This window comes from Stegastes partitus, unplaced genomic scaffold, assembly GCF_000690725.1.
Source record: "Stegastes partitus isolate 25-593 unplaced genomic scaffold, Stegastes_partitus-1.0.2 Scaffold1093, whole genome shotgun sequence".
Lineage (NCBI taxonomy): Eukaryota > Metazoa > Chordata > Actinopteri > Pomacentridae > Stegastes > Stegastes partitus.
Genome location: NW_007578824.1, coordinates 205,597 through 222,367, shown reverse-complemented (window position 1 = coordinate 222,367; position 16,771 = coordinate 205,597). Strand labels below are relative to the sequence as shown.

At 40.4% G+C, this 16,771-nt stretch overlaps 1 protein-coding gene across 2 annotated transcripts in view; it reads left to right on the top strand.

Moving 5' to 3' along the window:
- The first annotated feature begins 927 nt into the window (after positions 1-927).
- Positions 928-16,771, top strand: part of nr1h4 (nuclear receptor subfamily 1, group H, member 4) — an 18,199-nt gene continuing 2,355 nt past the window's right edge. The window contains exons 1-7 of one of the 2 annotated variants that reach the window (XM_008296006.1): positions 928-1,024; positions 5,163-5,540; positions 9,936-10,076; positions 11,628-11,770; positions 11,885-11,983; positions 12,107-12,206; positions 12,929-13,075. In XM_008296006.1, coding sequence (XP_008294228.1) covers positions 928-1,024; positions 5,163-5,540; positions 9,936-10,076; positions 11,628-11,770; positions 11,885-11,983; positions 12,107-12,206; positions 12,929-13,075 — 1,105 coding nt within the window. Of the gene's footprint in view, positions 1,025-4,029; positions 4,058-5,162; positions 5,541-9,935; positions 10,077-11,627; positions 11,771-11,884; positions 11,984-12,106; positions 12,207-12,928; positions 13,076-16,771 lie in introns of those variants that run through there. The other variant, XM_008296007.1, reaches the window with a different exon arrangement.

The window sequence follows — 16,771 nt, the reverse complement described above, 5'->3', positions numbered from 1 at the left end:
TTCGTTAGCAGACACTGATGGAGTTGTAGCTCGCAGAGAGGATATAAGAGAAAATCAAGAGGACGATTACAAAAAAAAAAAAAAAGAAAAAAGTCAGCAGGCAGGAATTGGACACCAGCGAACCAGGATAAGGTAAGACCTGTGAGATCCAGTCAAAGCATATTTCACAGCTGACTCTCTTACGAGCCCGCGGTGTGCCACTGGTTTCTGACAGGTAGAGACGTATGTTGGGCTGCTGTGTGGGCTGGAGGCTTCTGAATCCTTGTGGGTGGCTTTTATATCTCAGGGGAAATTACACAGAGTTAATTAAAAACCTGTGGCAGGTGAGGTAGTAAAGTCGCACATGTGACTGTGTTGTGGCCTCTGCAGCAAGACCATGAACTCTGTTGTAGATTCTCATGTGAAGCTCAGGTTTTATGATATGATTGAACAAGCTTTATATGCTAACTAACACCGAAGGCTTGCATGTGTTATGATTACGAAATTACATGAAGAATGACAACATGGATCTTGTTATACATCCTGTCAACTGAGCCCTCATGACACTTGAATATGTAATGGGACGCTGTAATAACTGCTATGAGAGTAAAGAAACAACAGACGTCTCTCCGCGCTTCGCTCTTCCCAAGGCCTTGTAGTCACCTGACCTTCATCCCCTCCTCCCTGCAAGCAGCTTCTGAACATTTCATCCCTGTGTGGGAGAGCAGACGTGTCGGGTGGGTTGATGTGGAGGCTCCCAGGATGATGTTTAATTGCATTGTGCTGCAGGTGTCACAGGATCCTGCAGACCTACAGTTTATCAGATCTGTACCGAGGTTCACAAATCACATTTCTGTCCATGTCACACAGGTCAACAGAGGCTCACAGCTACTCTCCATCCCAATCCAAACCTGTGTTTTCTGAGTTGGTGACCGACAACCCTCCTGAATGAATGAGTGGGTGGGCCCCGACATCAATGTGGTGGGACCGCTGCAAATCCCACCCGGCGATGACTTCTCCATCTCGGAGAGCTCGCACTTGTTTGGTAAGTCTGCTTGGACTCAGTTCACAGAAAGACAAAACAAGACGATTTGAGCTCAGTGCTAATGTTAGCATGCTAACATATGGTCACAGTGACAACATGAACATGCTGATGTTTTAGCAGGCATGCTAACATTAGCTCATGAGTGCAGTCCCTATCTAAGACTGGAGGGAATGTGACTCGTGTTGCTGGTGCGTGATCATAAGCAAAAGTACAGGGAAAATTATAGTTCTGACAAAATACACCCTTTGACATCACCTCCAGTAAAGCATAAATGTCACCTTTGTGTTTATTTGTAGTTTTCTTGTGTGCCGTCTTGTTGATACACAGCAGTCTCGTTTGTGTTACTTTAAACCAATAGTGTTGGGCAAAGCTTAGCCCGGGATGCAGCAACGGTGCCCCCTCAATGACTGATGAATTGTTCTGGTTGAAACTTTGCATGCGGGGAGGTTAAAAATTCTAATTTACTGAAAAACTATAGCAGGGCTGCCTTCCTGCACGCATAACTTTACATTTTTAGTGTGTAGGTTGTTGCCCGGAGGTTGTTGTCGTTGTTTCCGATAGTGAAAGGGATTTTGAAAATGGATAGCGTAGATGGCAGAATTACATCCACAGAGTACACATGGTGAGGCAGACTATGCACACAATGGCTTCTTGCTGTGTTTGGACTGTACGTGTGCGTAGGGCCTTTTGACTGCCGAGGGATCCTGTTGCGTATTTTTGTCCCTTCAAGCATAAATTGACACATTTGGTAATGACAGACCAAAGGACGATCATAGTGTGTAACTGCCTTCAAAACATGGTTCCTTTCTGTGTGCACTGTCAGCTCAGTTAGTTAATGAACGGCTGCTAATGTCACGACTCTGTGTTTGATCCCCGTTTGGCCTTGTGATTATTTGTCCCACACTCTCTGTGCAATATTGTCTTTACATCAGAGGGTTTTTTGCCGTCTCTTTCTGGCCCATTTGTCCCAATTTTCACAGCACACGAGCAACAAGGATGTATTTTTAGACAGGGACTCGGAGCTGTGAGGTCAATGGTTTCATTGTGCTGTTTATGATTGTGTTAACTTGTTGGTTCATATTTTATCATTTGTTTGTTTAGTTTGATTTTATTGTCAAAAATGCAGCTTAGACATAGAGTGCAGCAGCCATCTGAACCCCAAATGATTATTTGGCCTTTTTGTTTGTTTTGTTTTTGCTGCTGTCACATTTTTACTCACCATGGGCTCTTTTTTTTTTTTTTTTTTTTTGAAATATAAAATCCAGCACCTCTTTGGAAACAGTGAAGCCATGACTACAAGTCGAGAGAACTCAGAATTGCCTTCTGTGCAATTTAATACAGTTATGATCACTGGAAATACATGAACTAGAGTTGAATTTTCTTTCCTGGGTGTTACCAATACAAGAAAAAGGGCTGGCTCCAAATACTATAGATGTATATAACTATTGACTTTTCTGCAGTTTGTACAAACTAGAAGTTTTTCTGACAACTTGGTCCACAGTTCTTCCACCATCATGCTGCATTTATGAAGTATTAATCATGTGTGTTTTATTTACCTCTCAGATTCAGAGAGTTTTCAGGTGAACTCAGATGTTCTCTGTGTCCGAGTTCACCTGAAAACTCTTTGTTGGACACAGGACAGAACTTTTTTTTTTATTTTTACAAGATCTGGTACAAATTATGAGTTTTTGGTGAATTTTTTAATAAGAAATAGGAATGATGTCATTTTGAGCTTAGAATTGGATATTTTTCCTGATGGACCTGTACATCAGATATGATATATTCACGGACCGTCAGAAAATCTGACTCGATAGTGTCTGGCTATAGATAAACTTAAATATTTTAAAGAAAACACACCTTTCAAAAGTGCATTTGTTCTGAATATGGAGTATAATGTAGATTGTGTGTGTACTGGTGCTTGAAAGGAGAGGGGACTTGGCATAGGGCCTCCACAAAGTGAGGTTGTGCACCAAACTAATTACTCGACGTGATCACACAATGTCAATGTAAATGCCTCATCAACATTACACCTAAAATACAGCATTGCATACACACCCTTACACTGTGTTCAGTGAGAATATGTTTACATAGATTCATTTGCTTTTGGGATAAAGAATAAATCAAATCAAAGCATGCCTAAAAGCACGTGGATGTCGACAGTAATGTAGGAAAGAAAAGAAGAAATCTTTACTTGATTCTTCTCCATCCTTCAAAATGATTCAATGAAAACTGAACATTCTGACCTACAAAACAGTAGAATTTATTCATGATTTAATACGATGCATTTAGTTTTACCTAAGTGTACCTAATAAAGAGGCCACTGAATGCACATGTGTGCTACATACTTGCAGGTTTTTGTTAGGATGACGTGCAAACCCACCAGTAGGTGTTTGATAATGGTGGAATCTTTGGGACGTCTACAGTCACAACATCTAATTTACTACTAATGACTCAAGACACCTCAAGACACCTCCAATTAGTCCGGTTTGGTCAAACACCATAAAAACCATATGTTGCAGGAATAAAAAGAGTATCAGCACTTTCAAGATGCCATTCATGACACATTTGATATAACTGAAGTGTAAATGCCATTCATCTTAAAGTCAGGACAAACCAAAAGCAAGCACTAATTGTCACCAAGCACCTGTACAGAGTTCCTCCTAATACATGCATGCTCCATGTTCACACCGTACAGTAGCAGTCAGTGCCCAAACTTGACTTCAGACAACTGCCAGCTACTGTTAATGATGTAAGGAATATGACTTTGTGGTTAATGAGTAGCTATGGAAACCTTTGCCCCCCCTTTAGATTTCTCAAGGAGGTGCCAAGTAGTTGGGTGCTGTTCTTACATCTTCAGAGGAAGAATTTCCAATCATAAGAGACACATGGGACATGGTTTTTCGGGGCTGGATGCAAAGAAAAGGGACTGAGCTACAAATCACAGCTGGACTGTGAGGTCCAGAGAGTAAAGTCTCACGATAGTGTGTGTGTTTGTTCACACGGAGATGGCCATGGTCCAGACCAAGTCTTCAGGTCAGTGTAACATTTAGCTTCACAGATGTTGTACTTGTTGAATGTCTGACAGCGTTCCAGCTGAGAAATGATCCAGATTGCATCGTCTTTGAAGTGGCACTCATCTGCTCAGTGTTGTTTTTAAAGGACATGAAAACTCATGAATGTGCCGCAACTACTCTGGTTATAAATAATGATGAAGCAACGTGGTGACCCTGCTAATATCCTTATGTTCAGCCTAGTATCAGTTTCAAAAGTGTCAGCTCGCTCGGTGCGGTGTTACATGTCATTCTAAAAGACACGGTGTTCCCACTGCGAGCGGGTTGTTAATCATTTATGGGTTTATAGTATACAGTAAGTTGTGTGTGTTGCTGGCTACTGCGGAGGCCTGTTTCAAGTCGAACAAGATCCAACAGCGTGAGGATAGAAGGTGTCGTCTGTTGCACAAACTTGACTGATATGTAGATAAAAGTGAGGTGATTTTCTTTGGTGTTTCAGTACTTTTGATGCTTAAGCTCCACCAGTTTGATTCACACATTAAATCTGAGGTATTTTATATTATCAGTGGGTCCGATCACATTCCAATCGACAGCCATGAATCCACAGATAACAGTCACCACTACTGATATTGTTTAGATGTACAGACACAAAACACATTCCACTTCAATTCACCAAATTTAAGAAGAAGTTCACACCTCACCATCTCATGTTTGTCTGTTTTTGTTTTATTTTGTTCTCTGTGCATACATATGTTAAAACAGCAGCAATGTTTGAAGGGCCATTACTCGAGAAATAGAGTCCTGAAGTTTTGCATGCTCATTGATACGTACATGTGGTTCATATGTGCTTTGATTTAACCCAGATTTTACACACATGGTCAACCCCATCAGTATTCACCACTTTTTAAAAAATCTGTTAAATTGCAGAAGGTCAGGTGTGAGGCGTTCAGTGACTTGAGGCGGAATGACCCAAATGAATGAAAATGTTCATGATACCACATTTGCCAGATGATTATGTGCCCTTGTAACTTTTACACGTTATGCCAAAAAAAATTAAAAGTTAACAGGCTTTAAATGAAAACTTATCGACATGCTGTTTGGTCATCTTTCCCCTCTTCTCCTCTCAGATATTCTGGCAGATCAGGGCAGTCCTCTCCTGCAGGATCCCGACATTATGCCCTTCGCCGGCTACCCCAGCATGCAGTACCCGCCCATGGAGCCCAACATGTCTTCCACTCCGTACTACTCCACTCAGAACTACTACCCTCAGTACCACGGAGACGAGTGGTACTCGCACACGGGGATATATGAACTGAGGAAAGGACCCCTGGAGGGCGGCTATGAAGCTGAGATGGAGGAGGGGTCCTCTGTTGTGCCGGCGGTGTGCAAGAGGACCCGGCACATGTCGCAAGCTGGGAGAGTCAAAGGGGAGGAACTGTGTGTTGTGTGTGGAGACAAGGCCTCCGGATACCACTATAACGCTCTCACCTGTGAGGGGTGTAAAGGTGAGAGTACAGAACGCCGGTCGTGTGGTTTATAACTGTGGTTGCAATAAAATAGAAGGCTCTCATTTGACATATACACCAACAAAAAATAAAACAAAACACATAACTTAGCGATAACAGTAACAACACAATAATAACAGTAGTTACACAGTAATAATACGGTAATAACATAATAACAACACAGTAATAACTTACAGATAAAAAACATTCAATTCAAACTTTAAAGCTAAAGAACACAAAATAAAGGAATTATTATATGTATATATATATACACACACTAACAAAAATTTTAACAAAACATAAATTAGTGATAACAGTAATAACACAGTAATTACACAGTAATAACATTATAATAACACAGTAATAACTTACAGATTAAAAAGAACATTCAATTCAAACTTTAAAGCAAAAGAACACAAAATAAAGGAATTAAAATATATATAGGGGAAGAAAAATGTATTCATATTTGTCATGAAAAGTAACCTAATTAGGCATTTCAATAAAATGGATTCTGAAACTTATTGACATTACTAATAGACAGGGTTCTAATGTGCATTTTTAACAAGTTACCGAGCAACTTTCATCGATTAATCATTTTGCTTTCATACAACGACTGAAAAGCTCCACGTCTAGACAGTGTGATTACAGTATCAGTTAGGTTCTTTTTTGTAAAACCCGCAAAAACACCAGCCCCGCTTCCGATCGTCATACGAATCTAGATCAGAATTTAAGCTACTGGTGCAGGTCAAGAGGAGGCACCCATAAAGCAGATGTTTTAAATCCTCTGTCTTCTTTCTGCACACTGCACTGTCCCTTTTGTACTTATTTTCATTCATTTCATGCAGGATGTTGCCTGTAAACACTCGTCTATGTTTCATTTTATAGTCAGTCATGGATGTTTGATCAGATATTTTGCCAAACTTTGCCTTTTTTTTTTAGCCATGTGCTGCAGCTTATGATGAAATTCATGATCTGTTATTTTTGTTATCAGTTCCTCAAAGTCCAAGTTAACAAAACCCAGTATGTTTGTTTTATACACTCAGCTGTCCAAAACTGAAAGACATTGATGTTGATATCACTCATCCAAAGCAGCAAATATTCAAACAGAAAATGCTGCGACGAGGGAGAAAACGGCATTTTTGATTAAAATGACTCTAAATAATCAATTAACCAGTGGTAAGAAATAGTTTCAGATTTATTTTCCATCATATTTGGCGAATTTTTTTGGAACTGTTCTTTTAAAAAAAAGTAAGAAATACAGTTTGTCCTGCTTCATTTCAGCTTGTGTATTCATGCCAGTGCTTTTCCAGCGTATTTATCTGAGCCAGACTGAGTTTGCACTGTTTAAAGTACAAATCCAGACAGGTGTCGTGTACAACTGTACCCTCATGAGCTGAATGACATTTGGCCCACATTCTAACAAATGATGCTACCGTCGTTAGCTGTTGACTTTGAGGGACCGGCCATGACTACACAGTCGGTAAAGTGAGCATGTGGCCATTAAAATATTGTCAGGTTTTCAACATCAGGAGTCCTTGTTGTGGTGTTTGTTCATGTTAGTCCTGGATAAGTTGGGATTTCTTTATAAAGGAAATCATTTTGTTCATGCTTTAATGCTACAACAGTGTGTTTACTGGATGGCGTTGGGGGATAAAAACATCTTTTTGTAATTGCACTTTACAACTATTTACTACCACTGCTGTTGATTCTATGTTGAATTGGCTTTTATCAGTCACACACAGGTCGGACTGTGTCTTCTTAAGCTTTAGAAAAACACATTTTAAGACGACAAGAACAATAAAATGAGGCCGTGCTACAGTAAGAGCACGAACTTTACTACCCTTTCTACATTTACGAATGATTAACTCCGTGACGGCCTTCAGCGGCTCCTCCCAGCTTGTTTTTTCTTTTCTTTGTTTTTTTTTTATGATGCTGTGAATTTGGTGTGATTCCTGTCAATCGACCGGGTGAATGGATGTGAGTGTAATTCCACACGCGGCGGTTGGACAATGCCAGGAGAGCGGCAGCTGACCTGTCCTGCCATTTGACTGAGAATAGGCTCAGGTCTACCCAGTACCGCTGCCAGATTGGGTTCCCTCTCAGCTTTCTGCAGCACAATGCGCGAGCAACCCGAGCTCAGTTACGTTAATGCATGTCATTGTGCTTAATGATGTCAGAATGTCTAGTAACTGTTCCAAAGTTATTCGGCGTGTGTGTGTGTGTGTGTGTGTGTGGGTGTCTGGATCAAAGCCAGCTGGGTTCACCGGTGTCAGAACAATGCATAACCGATGAAACAGCAATTTTATTTTTGTCTTACAACCGTTTGTGGTTTTAAAAACAAACTTACAGAATATATACTCTTTTTTTAAAAATCATTTTTATTGCAGTATCAATGCATGAGCAGAATTTTATCCATGTAGTTGACAAAAGGTAAAATTATTTTGAACTGCTTTATCCACTGTCAGGTATTCTACTCTATAATAATGTGATATAAAAAGTAGCTGGCGATGAGAGTAACTAATACATCAGCTCATAATACCTTGTTGTCACCCAGACAAAGGGGTACTTCAGTGCAGAAATGTGTGAGCGATGTTCCAAAGGCCTATTATTCAAATGTAAAATGTCCTTTTATGAACACTTACATCATATTTGTTCAGTGTGTTTTTGGTAAAGGTGAAGCAAAAACAGAAAAACTCCTCGATGTTATTCCAGCAGCTGTGTCCGCAAAAAATACGGCAAAATGTCGGAAAATAACAGTTTAATAAAAATATGTTGCTAACTAAACCCCCTCAATCCTCTCAACCACACAAACACCAAAAACCACCTCATAGATTGTCTGCAATGACAGTTCAAACATGCCACAACTGAAATAATTTAACAATCTGGATTTGAACATTAGTGTTTCTAAGGGTCTTTGTGTTTGGGTCTATGCACCACCAGCCGCCTCCTACAGTACTGAACGCAACAAATGAGCTGCAATCTTTCACAGTCAATAACCCGTAGCACTATTCATCGCTTTACAGATGTTTTATATCAAAATAGTCTGTATGCTTGATCTAGAAGATGAAGTGTAGTTAACTTTAGTCCAACTGCTACACTAAGAATCAGCATTTTCAATAACATAAAAAGCATTTTGACAGTTTACCAGTGGTTGTAGATATTATACACTAATGAAAACAGTCATTCAACATTTTTGCTGTGTAAACTTCTGTAATTATACAAGATAACAAATCTGTGTAAGATGAACCAACATTTCTTCTTTGTTAGCTGTCAGTAATTATATCGAATTTAAAGATTATAAATATAGATGTTTACAGTATTAAATTTAAATTCAATAGTTATATCCATGAAATAAAAATGAGAATTTTATGAAATTATTAATGTATGGTTATTCACAGTTACAGGAAAATTGCGGTACGTATGTATTACCCTAGATTCTCCCAGGGGAGTTAGTTAGATTTCCCGTTTCCCCCCTCATTTATTTACTGGTTTCTCTTTATTGTGTCTAAAAAAGGGCATAAAATAACCCTAAAATAACTTAGAAAGACACATCCATCAGCAGCCTGCATTATATCATCAAACTCAAATGTCGGGCTGCAAGGTGGATCAGTGGTTAGCACCACTACCTCGCAGCAAGAAGATCGCTGGTGAGGACACCCAGGATCTTTCTGTGTGGAGTCTCCATGTTCTCCTCGTGCAGCGTGGGTTCTCTCCGGGTTCTCTGGCTTCCTCCCACAAGGTCCAAAAACATGTTGAGGTTAATTGGTGATTCTAAATTGTCCGTAGGTGTGAATGTGAGTGTGCTTGGTTGTCTGTCTCTAAGTGTAGCCCTGTGATAGACTGGATACCTGTCCAGGGTGTCCCCTGCCTTCACCCTGAGTCAGCTGGGATAGACTCCAGCCCTCCGTGACCCTAGTGAGGATTAGGCGGTGTATAGATAATGGATGGATGGATGAGTGCAAACTTAAGCTAAAGTGGTAACTGGGGTTACCGACATTCATGGTTGGGATGGCGGCCATCACAGACTCCATGATGTTGGGGGGCTTTGCCGTCGGTTGTAGGACTCCTTGTTCTTGTCATGTTGCATAATGGTTTTTACCAATTAGACACCCTGGATGGATGGATGGATGGATGGATGGATGGATGGATGGATGGATGGATGGATGGCGTCCATCAGCAGCCTGCATTGTATCATGAAGTTATTGTTCACAACTCAAACATCACTTCCTTTATTGGTCTTAAAAATCCATTTTTATTGCATCAAAAACCTTGAACGCTGTGCAATGACTTGAGCCAACTTACCTTCCTACCTTTGTACCACGTTGGGGCCCATATCTGAGCTCTGCAGCAGCTTTTTCTGCATCTCGCTCATTCCTTGTTCTTACCATTTTTCAGGTTTCTTCAGACGGAGCATCACAAAAAACGCTGTGTACAAATGCAAGAGCGGCGGAAACTGTGAGATGGACATGTACATGCGCAGGAAATGCCAGGAGTGCCGGCTGAGAAAGTGCAAGGAGATGGGCATGCTGGCCGAGTGTGAGTATCTCTGCTTGTAGATGTGTTTCAAACTGACTTGCACTGCCCACATGCTAACGCTGCCTGTTTAGTCGTATCGAGCTGTCAAAGGTAAGCCCTCGTTTTCCACTCTGACATGCTCCGTTGAATTTTACTGTCACATTATATCGCCGCCTGCAAAAGGCCCGGCTTTTGTTACAGGAATAGAAGCAGTTAAACAGAAACCTTAAGCTCCGTTTAAATAGAATCAACGCCTTCTGAGCATTTGTGGTCATGAAGAGGAATTTTTTTTTTGTCTCACCACCGCTGCCTCTTGTCCATTTTTTTTTCTGAGTGTACATGAATGTGATCCTACAGCTTCTCTGATGGTGGGTCATTAGAGGATTATTAGTTATGTGGTCTATTAAAAGCTGCCAGCTGAAAGGAGCAGGAGGACAGACTGGACTCCTGTTGCTCATAAATAGTGCAGGGAAGTCGTGATGAATATTGCAGGGTGGAAGGCTTTCACGCCGCCGCCACTGCAACTCAACAGGTTGGATGTTTTTGCTCATGATGTGGGAAGACAGATGATGATTTAACAGGGAGGTTTGATTTCGTTCTATTTATTGGTCGGTTTCTTCCCTCCTCTGGCTGTTCTAGTTGTTGAATTACAACAATACATGACAGTGAAAAGCATGTGAATGTATTTTCTCATTACTGGGAATGAGCTGAATAAAACCAGAGCAAATTATAAATAAAATAACATAAAGAATTTGCCCTAATGTGTATTCATAATGATAAAAACGGGATCACGTGTTTGATAGAGTGCAAATTACAGACGATGTGCTGTTAAAATATTGATCGAATCATAACACAACAGGAGCTAAACCAATGTGCTGCTCAATAATGAACCCACAAACACACGAAGCTAAAAGACAAATCAGAATAAAAGTGCCATAAAATAGGGACAAAATAGAGACACAGCAAAAGGAAAGAGGAAGTCAGGGTGCCAAGCTCTACTTAACAACCACAATTAAGACCTTGAAGTTGTACATTTCTCACACCGTCGTCCTCAAATGTATTCATATCCTTCTATTAAAGAAAAAATTAAATTAATTAAATTAAAATAGTCACTCAAATAACTGGAAACTGAAAAAAGTAATAATAAATAAAAATTCGCAAAATTATATTCTAATGAAGTAAGACATTGCTTTTGAGTTGTGGTTGAACAGAATAATAATAAAAAAAACTGTCCAGGACAAATTAGAGTTACAGAAAACACTTGATTGCAGTGATTGAAGGGTTGTTCAACAAAATATTAGCTTATGGGTCCCATCATGCTTGTTTTTTTGTTTCTATTTTGTATAATGTCATGATTTTCATTAAATTTGTATTTATTATTACTTTTGTCAGTTTCAACTTTTTTTTAGTGACAGCTGTTTATTTTCCTTCTTTAATGGGAGGGTGTGAATACATTTGAGGACGACTGTACATTTTAATCTGACCACAGCCGTCACCAACATTTAGAATTGCTGCCGGTTGGCTCTGTGAAGTATTTAACAAACAAAGTAAAGCCTCCGCCAATGCCGACAGGCCTGCTGACAGAGATCCAGTGTAAATCGAAAAGGCTGCGAAAGAACACCAAGGCCTCCCCGGGACAGTCGCCAGGAGACGAGACGGAGGGAGCCGACGGCGCAGACAACAAACAGGTCACCTCAACCACCAAGCTGTCAAAGGTAAACCCCACATCGGCAGTATCTTCCTTAAATGTGCCCAAACTTTATCCTTTAAACTGAGACAAACTGCTTCACCACCGTTATGTGCTGCTTCTGTTTTCTTACCCAATCAAGGAAAAGGTTGAAATCACTAAAGAGCAGCGGGCGCTCATGAAGCTCATCCTCGATGCTTACAACAGACATCAGATTCCTCAAGATGTTACCAAAAAGCTGGTGTGTACCACACTTCTCTATACTATGAATTATTGATGATGATGCTGGAGAGCAGCTCAAAAACCAGTTCACACGGACATGAAATGCACCATCACACGCTAAAACTGCTGTTTCTCCCCACAGCTACAAGACCAGTACAGCGCCGAGGAGAACTTCCTCCTGTTGACTGAGATGGCGACGAGTCAAGTCCAAGTGTTGGTGGAGTTTACGAAAAACATTCCAGGTATTTTTTTCGAGAATATACTTGAGAATTAGACCTAAAGAGCATGATCAGAGGTCCAACACACACTGGAAATGCAAATTAAATGACATGTTACATCCTCACACCCTCTCCATAAACAGGGATCTCCAACTCCGGTCCTCGTGAGCTACTGTCCTGCAGGTTTTAGACGTTCCCGTACTGCAACACACCTGACTCACATTAATGGATCATCACCAGACTTGTGTAGAACTTGACAACAAGCTGTTGGAGATCCATTAATTGGAGTCAGGTGTGCTGCAGTTCGGAAACATCTAAACCAAGGGTGTCGAACTCCGGTCCTCGAGGGCCGCAATCCTGCAAGTTTTAGATGTTTCTGTATTCCAATACACCTGATTCAAATGATCAGCTGATCATCAAGCTCTGCAGAAGCCTGATAACGATCCTGATCATTTGAATCAGGTGTGTTGGAAGAAGGAAACATCTAAAACTTGCAGGACAGTAGCTCACGGTGACCAGAGATGGGGATCCCTGCTCCAGAATAATCAACAGCTTCAGTCCACAAGCTGTCAGAACGCTGAACTGCTGATCCAGACATGCAAACACTTCGTTATTTGATATCTTTTAGTTTTTGGATCCTGAAGAAACGCTCCCTCATCTTGTATGTACAGCAGAATGACAATAAACTTGATTTTGATTTGATGTTAACTCTTTATTTCCTGTAATGTTTTCCTCCCCTCTTCCAGGCTTCCTATCTCTGGACCACGAGGATCAAATCGCTCTGCTGAAGGGTTCGGCTGTGGAGGCCATGTTTCTGCGCTCGGCTCAGGTTTTCAGCAGAAAGATGCCCAACGGACACACAGAAGTTCTAGAGGAGAGGATACGCAAGAGCGGTGAGTCCACTGGAGCGTTTCAAGATTTGAAAAAAGAACCTTCATGCAGCAGAGTCTGGTGATGCCGCCTACGACGTATTAACTCCTGATTCACGACCTTCAGAAGCTGCAGCCAAGTGAGTGTAGCCAGATCCTCCTTTAATATTTGATCGGACTGATCTGTGTGATGCAGCTGGGAGATGTGTGCTGACCCGCTGATCCCCGGCTGGGTGTGGGTTACACAAGAACGCACGGCCCGACTGGGTTCAGTTTCACTCTCTTCACGAAGGAAATTAAAACACATATAAGAGGGTTTTTTCTTTTCTCACATTCAAGGCTGTTTCCACATAGAGTTCACCCTCTTGCTGCTTTAAAGAACGATTCATATGTATGTGAGGTGTCATTCTGTCAAGCAGGCCGGACAGTTAGACAGACAGCAGCGGTGATGGCGGCAGTGCGAGTGCGTCAGCGGGTCCCTCGGTGCTGCTCCGCCGTGAATGGTGGGGATAAGAGATATTCACACTAAAGGCCAGTCGGGGAGAATAAGGGAGCAAAGCTGTCTGAGGAGGCCATTGTTTCTTATCAAAACATCAAGAGTGCTATTGTCCACTTCTCTCCCTGTGAGCCCCACTGGCATTTCTGAATGCTTGATGATGTGTCCGATCAGACAGACACCCTGGGCCGGGGTTTGAAGAGCGGCCAAAGTGGGGACTGTTGCCAAACTGAGTGAAAACACTTAGATTGTATAGAGAGAGAGCGCTGTGAAATATTCATATGTTTATTTACTGAATTTATAGCACGATAAAGAGAAAAGCAGAGAAGTTAATGTTTGTTGTTTGGCTTCGTGAGAAATTTTCACAGTTTAGATGTGAGTGAAGCTGATCGAAGGTGAGTTCATGCAAATCAGATCTCATGAAATCATTTCGCAGTGATGACTCCGCATCACAGCCACAGAGCAGATTTTTACATTTTAAGTGATTTTTATTGCCCTCAAATTCAATCCCTTTCTTCTCTGAATGCATTTTGCAGTCTGTTCATAAACGTCAAGAATAATTTGCTGCGTGTTCTTCTTCCTTCTTCTTCCTCCTCTTAGACTTAGACTGAGAGACTTAGGCTGACTTTATGAATCCCCAGAGGGAAATTCAGATGTTACAGCAGCGTGGCTGTTCAACAAAGGGGGTAAACAAGGAAAAAAGACAACACAGAGTATTATGGTAGGGTATAAAATGAGATAAGATCAAAATATAGAAAATATAATGTAGAAGAAAGTCAACTAAATTTACAAAAAAATATAAGAGATACAGAAATGTGCAAATGATAATGTGCTATTATATGATATAATAATAATACGCTGCTTAGACGGAGGCACTAAAGAGTTGTATTGCTGTCAGGAGGAAAGACCTCCTGTCCGTCTGTTGCTGAAGCTGCTCCTCAGACCGTCCACAGTGTGATGGAGGGGCTGTGTGGGGTTGGTCATGATGACCTGCAGATTGGTCAGCATCCTCTGCTCCACCACCTCCTCCAGGGTGACCGACTGACAGCCACCAACAGACTCCTGATGAGTCTGTTCAGTCTGTTGGCGTCCTTCGCCTTGATGCCTGCGCCCACAGCAAAGAAGATGGCGCTCTTCACCACAGACTGATAAAACATCTGGTTGCCTACATCAGTAACCTTCACCTTAATACAATAAAGCCAGAGCAACCTTAAACCCTCTTAATGCTTTTAAAATTAGTGGCTCATGATTTTACATTAAACCATGAAAGAGTGACTTTACAAAAACATTTAATTATGTACAGACACGTGCTGCGCACACACACACACACGCACATATATACTGTCCTTTAGGGTTTTTATGTGTTTGTTGGAGCTTCTTATTGTATGCACAAGTTGTGTACATAAAAGTCCTGCAACTTTTATTTGTTCAGCTTCGTGTCCTCTGATTTCACTTTGACATTGCGAGGATCAGCTCTGTAGACCACAATAATCAGACAAGACTGCTGATTGAATGTCCTGGTGCAAAGTGCAGAGCGTTATGCAACGCAGGCTCTCTCTGTCCTTCTTGCTTCTCCTGGTTTCCTCCCGTAATTAGGGCCTGAGCGCTGAGCGGAGCAAAGGCCACCTCGTGTCTGTAGGGACTGCTGTTATCAATACACATGAAGGAAGTTTTTGAAGGGCTTGAAGGTGCTTAAAAATTTATGAAGCTCCTTAGAAGTGGTGAAATCTTTTATTTTTTCGTGGTTCTTTGTTATGCATATGCTAAAGCGCCTTTAGGAAACTTCAAAGTTGCACCTTCACTGTAGGTTTCATCTGTTCTGACTTACAGGATGTAGACTGAGAGTACGCAGCGCCTCTGAAACGTAGTCACCCTCTTTAGATCTTTTTTTCCCTGTTATTGCTTTTAAACAAAAAATAATGGTCATTAATTTTTAATTCATTTTTTTTATTTATTTATTTTTTGCACGGAAACAAACTGTGGAGTAGTGAGAGTGCCAAATTACAAAAATAAATCAATAAAAGAATAATGAAACAAAAGTGGAAATAAAAAGAAGAATAAATAAAATTAAAAATAAATTATGTGGCCATATAAAGCAATTTTAATCAAAAATGAATCCAGAAGAGAAAGGGCTAATAAAAGTAGAAATATAAGGACAAATAAATATAATAATTAAATATATATCCATCCATATAATAATATATATATTTTTTACATTTCAATCAATCAATCAATCTTTATTTCTAAAGCGCTTTTCATACTATGATGTAGTTCAAAGTGCTTTACAGATTAAAATCACCTTAAAATCATTCCCACCCTTCCCTCACGCACAAACAAACAATATCACACTCATACTCAACACACACACACACACGCATACACACCAGCACCAACAATATGGACATGGGGCTGAGTATTTTTTATTTTTTAAAATAATTTTAAAAAAAAATTGTTATCATTTTTTATGTCGCTTTAAAAGCAAAGGAAATATGCGCACTACATTCCTACTGCGCACATTTTTCTGCGCATATTTCCTTTTGTTTTAAGGCAACATAATAAAAAATAAATAAAAATGAAAAAGAAAAAAAGATTTTTAAAAATTCTAAAAAAAAAACAAAAAAAACCATAAATGATAAAAGAGATATAAGACTAGATGTCCCCTACAGGCACCATTTCCACATGTATGAAAAAGCCTTATGCATCCAGGTCTTAAGTGCCACACAAAGTCAGCCATATTGAATTCACTCATAGTTTCTCAGTTAGCAGCTCTGATACTTAAAACAAAAGTCCTGATGGGACCCGTAAACTAGTATTTAGTTGAACAACCCTTTGAGCCAATCTCTGCTATCAGGTGTTTTCTGTAGCTCTCAGTCAGACTTCTGCACCTGTTGACAGGTATTCTGGCCCACTGCTCATCAGCAAAGTGCTCTAATTTGTCTGGGACAGTTTTGTTTGTTTGATTTTTATTTTCAACCACAATTCAAAAGCAATATCTTATTTCACTAAATTCTAATTTTGCAAATTTTTATTTATTATTACTTTTTTCAGTTTCTGGTTATTTGAGTGACTGTTGTGAATTTTGTCTTTTCTTTAATGGAAGAGTAAGAGTACATTTGAGGACGATAGCGACACCTAGTGGACGCTGCACATGCATCGAGTGATGGGTCACAAAAGTGCATAGCTGTTTCAACCAGTACACCACCAGCACCTCTAATCATCAGCAG